The 10,648-nt window shown below is 44.2% G+C and overlaps 1 protein-coding gene across 1 annotated transcript in view; it reads left to right on the plus strand.

Moving 5' to 3' along the window:
• Positions 1–3,541, plus strand: part of ZNF26 (zinc finger protein 26) — a 57,532-nt gene extending 53,991 nt beyond the window's left edge. Inside the window, 1 exon segment of the mRNA XM_070275944.1 lies at positions 2–3,541. Coding sequence (XP_070132045.1) covers positions 2–166 — 165 coding nt within the window. The 3' untranslated portion in view covers positions 167–3,541.
• The last annotated feature ends 7,107 nt before the right edge of the window (positions 3,542–10,648 follow it).

Genomic DNA, 10,648 nt, shown 5'->3' on the forward strand with positions numbered 1-10,648 from the left:
TCTCAGAAGTCACAGCTTGTTAATCATCAGAGAATTCACACCGGAGAGAAGCCTTATCAATGCACGGAATGTGGGAAGGCCTTTTCCCAGAAGTCACAGCTCATTAACCATCAGAGAACTCACACAGGAAAGAAGTCCTAGGCATGGAGTTAACATGAGTCTCTGAGGGAGATCTTGCCTCATTGTGCCTGAGAAAATGCAGTTGTGCTAAGTCAGATGACAGTCATATCTCCCTGTCTGTCTGGGGACGTTACGGTAGGAACTCTGAGTGAGGTTCTGTAGGGAACGCTTACAGCAGATGTTTGTACCTGTTTGTATCAGAATTCATAGAGTAGAATGAGCCTATGAAATGCAGTGGATTTCAGAAACCTCTCCAACCTTATACAGTAGAAAATGAACAGCAAAGAGGCACTGTGGACTATGGACATCAGAAAGCCTTCCAGCAGTCAGGGCTCATTAGCTTTTGGAGATATTCCCACTGGAGGTAAACCCTAGTCCAGTGAGGGAAGAAAACCCATGAATGCAGCAAGTGACATATTTTCATCCAGAAATGACAGTTCATTGTATGTAAGAAAATGCCCTCAGGAATGAAACGCTATGAACATACTAAATATGGGACAATCTTCAGCAAGTAATTCAACTGTATTAGATTTTGGAGAATTCGTATTGTGGGTAAACCTAATTTAATGTCATTGGAAATATGTGTCCCTAGAAATAATGCTACAAAGGGAAGGCATACAGTTTTTACAAACATGGGTACCAAAATACCCTATTTAAATGGTTGATGGATGTTCACTTTGAAGTATGAAGTTTTTAAAATATGTGAATAAATTGAATCATTGAAACATCTAAATAAGAAATTTCTCAGTGGTATTTATGGCTTGTTTTCCTGTGTCACATAATGTGTATTTTGGAATTGTATATGATGATGTAATTGGGAGCATGAAATGTACGTGGCCTTGTAGTGCCCCTGATGTCTGTGAAGACACAACACATGCAGCCGGTTTTTCTATTGTAATGATACTATAAAAATGGCAACTGATATAACATGTCTTATTGCTAAATGAGTAGCTTAAGTAATAACACCACATCTCTTTTTTCCTTACGGTTTGTTGGCATATAAAAGGGGTCTGTTGTTACTTTCTCTTCAGTAACAAAAGCCAAGCTTGTGTAAAGTCTTGTGCATCCTCAGAGTCTGAGAAACAGTTTCTATAAAACCCAGTTAACAAGTATTCAAAGCAGGAGCCACACAACAGCACTCTGCCCTGACACACTGAGTGAGCCGAAGGAGGCGGGCGAGAACTGTGACTTGGCACTCAGGCCACACCGAGGCAGCGCCGGGTGCAGCCTGTCCCCCAAGAAGGCCTCCATGCTGCACGCCAGGTGCAGTGCTGTGTAACGCGAGTGCAGCTTAGACTGCAGTGCACTGTAACAGAATGTCATGCGTGCTGAGTGCTGCTGCTGCATGTTTGATATTTCATAAAATACCTTGTAAAAAATTAGATGGAGAAACCAATTATTTAACAGTCACTCTTCAGAAAGTGTAAAATATAGAGAATTTTGTGGTGAGGAATATATTTTTGATGTATTCAAGGAAGCCTGTTTTGCCTTCCAGCAAATTTCTGTGACTACTGGACGAGTATTAGGGAACGGGAGTTTCATTATTTCATCATTTGAAATATTTGTGTCTCCTTCCTTCACAGTTGCATCATCCACACGAGAGACAAACAGTTACAGGGTGATATTTTACTTTGTGTTTTTTCCCCTTTTTTTCTTGCCATCTATCATGATTCTCTTCCCTAGTCCCAGAGATTGATTAATTAGGTCTTGGACTGAGCTCAGGAGTCTGGTCTAAAAGTTTCCTAATTTTGCTCACTCCAGTTCTAGATTATTCCATTAACCAGTTAAACCCAGTATTTCCTTCACTGGATAATGGAACTTCGGCACTAGCCTATTGATTGAATACCCTAGAGCAGGATCTTTTTCTAAGGGTCGGCTGTTAGTCATGGGGAGGGCTGACACTCCAGCTGAGGTCCAGTTTATCAGAAGGCCTGACGAGGAGACCCAGGCATGTGTAGGACTCACTGGGAGCATTCTGTTCTGAAGTGTCATGAGAGGGCTCTGATTCTGAAATTAGAGATTTTTAGTGTCCGTTTTTTAAATTACCTTGGTAAATCCCCCAAAATGTGTCCCCACATTTCCCCTCTTGATTCCTACCACAAACCCCACATCAAGAAGAAAACTAGTTTTAAAGTTAGGCCGGATTTACATACAGTTTCCTGGAGCCCGTGGGGTGCGCTGAGGGAGAGCACTCAAGGAGACAGAGAGGAGTCCCCACCTTTGCTTTCCTCTCAGTACCCAGGGCCTTCCACTCTCCCGGAGACAGTTCAACAGGGACAGTTTCTGCTGTGTTCTTTGACTAAGCAGTGGGTTTTTTGGAGGTGCAGTCTGAATTTTGGGGCCTGTCCCAGGAGTGCCTTCCGTTCAGCTTTTCTCTGTGGGCTTTGATATCTTCTGACATAGTTATGTCTGTATGGATCCATGTGTTCCTGGTATTTTGGTTTCGGGAACATCACTTGTCAATGCTGAGATGAAGTGAACCCAGAGAATACCAGATTTATCTCACAATGTCTGCGTTAAATAGCAAAATGTGGATCAATAGGCATTTGGAATCTACACTTGAGACCTCAGCCATCTGGTCATTCATTCCAGCAGTTGGTGCCAGGGTGTCAGTTTCAGGGGGCTTGTTAGTCCTCAAGTACGGCCCCAATCAGCCTTCAGACACTCAGCACCTTGTCCAGCCTGAGAGCTGGCGACCGAGCTCAGCCGTGACCCTGCAGCTGTGTGCACACGTTTTGCACCTTGCCTTCATTCTTTCTTAGTCCATTTTTCACACTTACACATAGTAGTTATTTTAAGATGCAATTCTGATTCCAAACCTGTGTGTTGAAATAATTGTGGACTTAAGAAAGTGTGGTATCATGGTATTGAGGACTTTCATACAAATCCATGCCTCTCCATCATTTCTGAATACTTTAACTTTCCTCCCACACATTTTTTTGGCCTTCTTGAACTACTCACAGTTCTTTGAGATTTCTACAGTCTCTCATCTTATGCTTTTTGCAAATCTATGGAAATGCCCTTTTTCCTTGTTAATGCCTACCCAACCTGTATGAACCTGTACATGTGTTTGTGACTGTGATAATATAATCATTGCATGTTTTATCTTTTCCACTAGAAAGCTTCTGGGAAGCTGGGACTGTCTTGTTTGTCTATATAATTTTAACAGTTGAAGCTGAAATATATACATGTGGGGGCTATCAGTGGCTGTGTTTTCTACCACTTGGAGAAGCAGAGTCTGCACTGGGAGAGAAGAATGAAGCCTTCACAGAAGCAAAGTCAAAGGACAGTCCTGACTGAGTCCCAGTTTCTGGTTTTTCTTGTCTTGCTGTCCAGATTCATCCCTGCCCTCTCCATGCCTTGATTGTTGGGTTCTTCTGTGAGATATCGCACATATCCTAATAAAGTTCCATGTTTGCTCCGTCTGGTTCAAGTTGTGTTTGTTACTTACAACCTGATATCTCTCACTAACAGAGCAAGTCAGGCTGTGTCGTAAATTGGGTTCTCTGGAAGCAGATACTGAGATGAAGTCTGGGGTGCAGGAGGTTTATCGAGGATCAGCGGCTGTGATGTGATGGGAGAAAAATTAGGAAAGGGTTGCTCAGAGGAAGAAGTCAGACTCCATTGTGGGTTGTTGAGACCTTAGCCACACCGTGAGGAGCTCTGCAGCAAGGATTGCTCGTGGAGCGTCTCCTGTTGGGCCTAGCCGGTCAGGCCTCCACAGCCGTGAGTTGCTCCGTCAACAGAGGCGGGCGAGCAGCCTTGGGAGGGGAGTGAGCGCAGGTGCAGCAGCTCTTCAGCTGGAAAGGCTGACACTGGAGGCGGTCTGCTGACCCTCTCCCTGCAAAGTGTGTCCTTGAAGAGGGCCTGGGTGACACATGGAGACTACACAGTCCATCCCTTCCACTGTTTAGATTCATTTTCCCAATATTAGGTCTCTCTGAGGACAGACTACAGCCCCTACTGTTGGACTTGTTTTCCCTCACCTAATATCCATTCCAGGTTTTCCTCACACAGTTACCCCCTCTGCTGGCATCCATGGCTCTCTTTTTTCATTTTGTTTTGTTTCTTTTTTTTTTTTAATTTTTACTGGGTTAATGATAGGTTACAATCTTGTGAAATTTCAGTTGTACATTATTGTTTGTCAGTCGTGTTGTAGGTGCACCCCTTCACCCTTTGTGTCCACCCCCCACCCGACCTTTCCCCTGATAGCCACTAATCTGTTCTCTTTGTCTACATTTTTAAATTCCTCATATGAGTGGAGTCATACAGAGATTGTCCCTCTCTATCTGGCTTATTTCACTTAACATAATTCCCTCAAGCTCCATCCATGTTGTTGCAAATGGGACGATTTTGTTCTTTTTTACTGCTGAGTAGTAGTATATTGTATATATATATACCACATCTTCTTTATCCAATCATCTGCTGATGGGCATTTAGGTTGCTTCCACGTCTTGGCTGTTGTAAATATGCTGCAGTGAACATTGGGGTGCACAGGACTTTTCATTGTGGCTCTCTTGATGGCATTATGCAGACTCTCATTCCTGAGGACATCAGCCCTGGTCACCATTCCCTTCAGACTCGAGTTGATGTAATTCCATTACCATCACAGCTGGTCAAGGACGTCCCAAGGAGCACCTCAGTGGATCACCCGAATCCACTCCTGTGCCTCCCCCACCCTGTTGTGTAACAGCTGCCCTGCCTGCTCCTCCTCATGCGTCAAATGCCCTGCAAGGACGGTGACACCTCCCCTGACCTGCTGGCCCCTAGACACGGGGAGCACAGTTCCCATGTCCTATCTGTAGCTTACAATTAAGTCCCTTGGTGAAAAGTGTGTCCCCGTTGGGGATGAAGACCTCTAACTCCACTGAGCCCACAGTTGTGGATACAGGAAGCACACAATGCCATGGAGGGTCGTTGGTAATGGCGGTTGGTGACGCCATTCCTGCTTCCACACAGTGGTCCCTAGACCCGTGTATCCTTCCATCTTGGGGACACAGCACCATGTAAAGGTCTTTCATCTAGTACATATGCTGCATCTGAAAGATGGCACCCTTTTCTGAGGACGTTGCTTCTGAGCTGGGGCTTCAGCTGTGCTGTCACTAGGCCATTCCAATGCTCTCTTGCACCAGCAGCTGCTGTAAGGTGAGGCGTGTGAAATTTCCGGTGCACCCTTTTGTACTGGGCGTATTCCTGCATCCGCTTTGCTGCAAAGACCCCCTCTGGTCTGATGCAGTATGTGTGGGCTCCCATACCGGTTGATGAGACATTTTTAAGCCTTTGGATAGTGGTGCTTGCTGAGGCCCTGTGGACAGGAGAGAAAACCCATACCTGGAATACGTGTTTGTTGTTTCCTGTGAGAGCAAACACTAGCCTTTTCAAGGCCAAAATAGTCAAATTGACACCAAGTGCCAGTTGGTCTTCTCAAGGAATGATGCCATGTTGGGGCTCAGCCTCCATCTCTTGTTTTGGACATTTGGTGGTGGCAGTAGCCAGATCAGCCCTGGAGAGAGATTCTGTGCTGCTGGACGGGATCGACGTTCTGGGCAGTCAGTCACCTCTGCGTCAGATCGCTGGTCTTTGGTTAAGGGCCACCATAGTGGGGAAGGCTAGATGGAAGGCTCTGCAACTTACCTCCCAGGTAAAATAGTAAATAAAAGACAATACTCCATTCAGGGGAGGGGAGGGAGGGAGGGAGGCGGAGATTCGTGCTATTCCTACAAGATGCAGTGGTGGTGGTCCTACCACAGCCCTGTTTCATTCAGGAGTAAAGACCTTGTAGAAGCCCAACGACTCCTGGCGAATGATTCTAGACCCGACACAAGCTCAGCCAATAGTAGCTTCACTTGCAGACATAGCATTGTTTCTAAAGCAGATTTATATGCCCTCGGGTACATGGTATGCAGCATTCCTTTTGACAAATGCATTCTTTTTATCCGACTCAGGAAAAAAGATCAGAGAAGGTTTGCATTAACACGGAGCAGACATTATACTCTCACAGTGTTACCCGAGGGCTGTCGTGGTACAGTCTGAAGAGACACAGACTATTGGACCTTCCACCGAACATCACAGTGACCCATCACAGCAGTGAAATCACTCTGGTCAAGCAGGATGAGCAAGAGGTGGCTGGCACGTTGGAGACCCTGACACCCTACATGTGTTCCAGGGGATGGGCAACAAGCCCTGTAAAGGTTTAGCAACTTACCACAAGAGGTAGCACATGGTTCCGATTTTTGCATTATATATTTCCTTTATATATTATTTAGGAAGTTTTGGTAGGCTGTTTCTCTAGTTATTTATATATTTATTGACTTCAAATTATACATGTTTTCTTATTAATTTTGGAATATTTTCTGTAACTAGTTATGTTGAATTTTTCATTATAATATTTATTGGTACATTCTGTTTTATTCTTTCATCTTGGCAGAAGTTTGTCTATTAGCTTTTACAGTGAACAAGATGATGATTTTGTTGATCTGTCAGTATCATTGTTTCTGTTTAGTTGATTAGCTGAAAGCTGGACTTGACAGAGGCCATTACTAAGATGTCAGAAATTCCTTGGTATAATATAGAAATTTAAGGAAATATGATTGTTGATATAGATTTGTCATGAGTAATCCACTCACCAATTCCCTCAATTTTGACCTCCAAGAGGGGCCAGAAGACACTTCTTTTACCAGGGCATTGAGAAATTCCTGGGTGAGGGGATCACCAGCATCCTGTAAAAATGTGCTTATGGGGGCTGGCCCTGTGGCACAGTGGTTAAGTTCCATGCACTCTGCTTCAGAGGCCTGGGTTCACAGGTTCAGATCCCAGATGCAGACCTACACCACTCGTCAGCCATGCTGTGGAGGTGTCCCACGTACAAAGTCAAGGAAGACTGGCACAGATGTTAGCTCAGGGCAAATCTTCCTCACACATGTACAAAAAATACAGGAACTGGATCTTCTTGAGGATAGACCCTGTAATTGGCTCACTACTGTAAAACTTAGGAACCACCCACAGGCCATTTTACCACTCTGTCAGGCTGACTGCTTCTGAGTAAGCAAATAAATGTTAATACCAGTGGTCTTAACCACGATCACGATCCCATTGTTACGCTTTCTTTGCCTTAAAATGGGTCATTGGACCTGAAGCTAGCTGACACGCATGGGATGACTCGCACTGTCCTCCGTGTGCTTTCCCTCCTCTTCTCGGTGTTACTGTGAGACGTGAGAGTCCACGCACTTTATGTCCACCACCAACATACAGAGTTCAACCACATCACCTTCTCCTCAAACTTCCTTGTCCCTGATGTTCCAGTTTTGTTTCCATCAGGAGCCTAACAAGCAGCCAAGTCAGTTACCTTACTAACTTGACAGTTAGTGTCTATTCACATTTCCAGCCATCCCAGCTTCCATATGAAGTAAATTCCCAAGGGTACCTCGCTGTGACTACTGGGAAAGTTTCCCTCTGACTGTCCTTTAGGGTCTTCACAAAATGAGGGGCTAACATGTATCAGCGGTCCTTTCCGGATGGCGCTGATGCTTTTGTGAACTGGGCCTGAGTTGTTTCCTGTGCTGCCGGGTGGTCGTAGGGAAGCCCAGGAGGCCTAACTGCCTGCTGAAGGGAAGGCCGCAGGCATCTGGACTCCCGTTCACACTTCACTCAGGCTCTCTGGGCTTTCCAAGGCCTGATCCCAGAACAGGGAGTCGCAGCAGCAGTCAGTGAGCCTGATGAGACGTCTTGTGACGGCTCACAGCAGCCACGTGCCACGTGGTGGGCCAGTGTTCCGTGTCTGAGGGGCCTGCAGTGTGCCAGAATCCATTTTTCAAATGTGTCCTCTGCCACAGAAGCCAGGGCCTCACTACAGAATCCCAGAACCCTCTAGCTCTGCCAGAGGTTGAAGTGGACTCCACGCGGCATCCTTACCTGCCTCAGAGGCGTCTCCCTCAGCCGTCTGCTGCACCGTGTGGCCTTGCGTGTGGGATATCCTGCACGCGCCCTGGGCCTGCTGCAGAGCCCAAAACTGGAAGCCTTCCAAGCTACCCAAGAAATTGGTCAGAGAGGAATTTCCATACTGTGCGTTCCATACTGCCTTCCAAATGCAGAGAGGTCCACCAAGCCGTGTACCTCTTTCTGGTGTGGGGTGTGAATTTTAATAACTTGTCCCTTACCTTGGAGGGATGTCCTAGCATTCCTCAGTTCACTAAACTTCTAAACATGTCACTGTTACGAGGCCCCTAAATTTTTGCGGGGTTCACCTCGCACCTTCTGGCACATGTGTGTGTTATCCTGGTGCTTGCTGCTGCTTGCACAGCAGTTACAGACCCGTCCTCCACAGGGCCCAGGCCCCAGGCCAGCATCTCTGACCAATTTCTGCCTGCTATGGGGTTATGCCTGCTGGTGACAGATTCTTACTTTTCCTTCATCTGAAGGTCATCATCGGGACGTCTCTGTTTCTCCTTCATTTCTGAAGAGTATTTTTGCTAGATAGAGAATTAAGCATTTACAGTTTTTTTTTCAGCACTTGGAAAATGTGTCACCTCATTCTGGCCTCCATGGTTTCAGATGAGAAATCCACTGTCACTTAATTGTTCCCCTATAGGGAATGTATTGTTTCTCTCTTCAAATCGAACAGTCACAATTGAATTTCTAATGAATTTTGTATAGGGAATTTGACAGTATTATTCTAAAATTTATCTAGAAAGGCAAACTCATAAGAATAACCTAGAAAAATTAGAGAAGAAAGAATAAGAGGGGTCATGCCCTACCAGAAAGCTATAGTAATTAAAACAGTGTGATACTGGTACATGGATAGATCAGATTAGTGGGACAAAACAGAGGACACTGAAAGAGACCCCAATCTAAGGGAATTTAGTATTAGAAAAGTATAGGATACATTTTAAAACTTGGTATGTGGATACCCTCTCTAAACAAGAGAAGTTCAAAAGCCAAATGGGAAAAGACTGATAGATTTGACTGAATAAAAATTTCAAAGCACACACCTGCACCACTGCACTGCATACAAAAGGAAAATACATTCCGAGGGAAAAAATGACTTGTGAGAATATGCTGTATCTGCAACAGTTATATTTATAGAGACAGAAAATCCCATCACACAAAGAGCCCCTTCAAATCACTCATAAAGATACAGGGATCCTAATAGGAAAATGAGCAAAGGGTATGAACAGGTATTTCACAGAAGATAAATAAGAACTAGTCAATAAGCAAAGTTACTTATTCTCACACAAAGTAAGTTAAAACAAGTTTTTTAACTCACCATATGACAAAAATTAAATTTTGATACTATCCATTGGTCATTCAGTGAATAAATTCGTTGAACCCTTGCTCTGTGTCAAGCATATGCTAGTTAAGGGCATAATGACAAGCAGAACAGTCAGTCTCTGGACTCAGTGCTTTTAGTCTAGTGAGGGTGACAATTACTAACAAAATACACAGATGCCCATATATAATTACAAACATAATTGCAAATTATGTAAACACTAGAGAGAGTTAAGTATAGAAATCAGTGAGAGTGCACAATCAAATGGACCTTACTCAGAGATCACAATGGGATCAGCGAACACTGCTCTGAGGAAGAGTTGTCTGAGATGAAATATAAAGGATGAAATCAAATGAACGAATGAAATTATGGTGTGAAGGGACCGATAGCCTTTTCAGGTAGAGCAAATTAACATGCTCAAAGGTCCTGAGATGTGTGGCTTTTGGGGAAAGGAGGTTAGCACAGTCAGAGGAGAGTAATGTAAGAGCTTGAACAGACAGATGCAGCGTCGTGGACCATGTTAAGGACTTTGCCTTTACTTCAGGGCAATCAAAGGCCATCAAATTGTGTTAAGCAGAGGAATATGTTTGTAAGTGGTTTTATAAACATCAGGCTGAATTGCGTGTGAATAAAAGATTTGGGGAAATGGATGTGGTGAAGTTATAGCAAGATTCCAAGTGAGAAAAAAATAGTTTGAACAAGATTAGTAGTTAAGATTAAACAGGATACATGTCAATCTCATCATGTCCCAAAATAAACTCGTTTCTTCTCTCCTAAATTTTTTTGTGTTTCCCTGTGTTCATCATCTTAGTGATTTTTTAAAGTGATTATCCAAAAGATATGGGCAAGTTGTCTGTGGTATAAGTGGAAGTTGAAGTCATGAGAGTGGCTAATACAGTGCTCCAAGAGGTTTTAAAGAATGAACCTCTAGAAACATTTCACCCAAGCAAGAAACCTAGCTCCTCCTTCTCTCCCATCTACCATATCCATGTCATTACTTAGATTCTTCCTTTAAATTGTTTCTTGAATCAGTCTCCCCTAACCCCCATGCACTAGTTCTGATCAGTCTCCAGAAGACAGAGCTACTATTTCACCTTCATTGGCCTTCCTGGCTCAAGTCCTCCTTCCCTTCAATTTACCCTTAACACCGGGCACTAGAACGCAAATATGACTATATCTTACCCCTCCTTACGACTTCAATGTCTTCTCATTGCACAACATGCCAAGTCTTTCACAAGGCCTTGCTTGCTTTTTCAGTTTTTT

This window comes from Equus caballus, chromosome 8 (assembly GCF_041296265.1).
Source record: "Equus caballus isolate H_3958 breed thoroughbred chromosome 8, TB-T2T, whole genome shotgun sequence".
Classification (NCBI taxonomy): domain Eukaryota; kingdom Metazoa; phylum Chordata; class Mammalia; order Perissodactyla; family Equidae; genus Equus; species Equus caballus.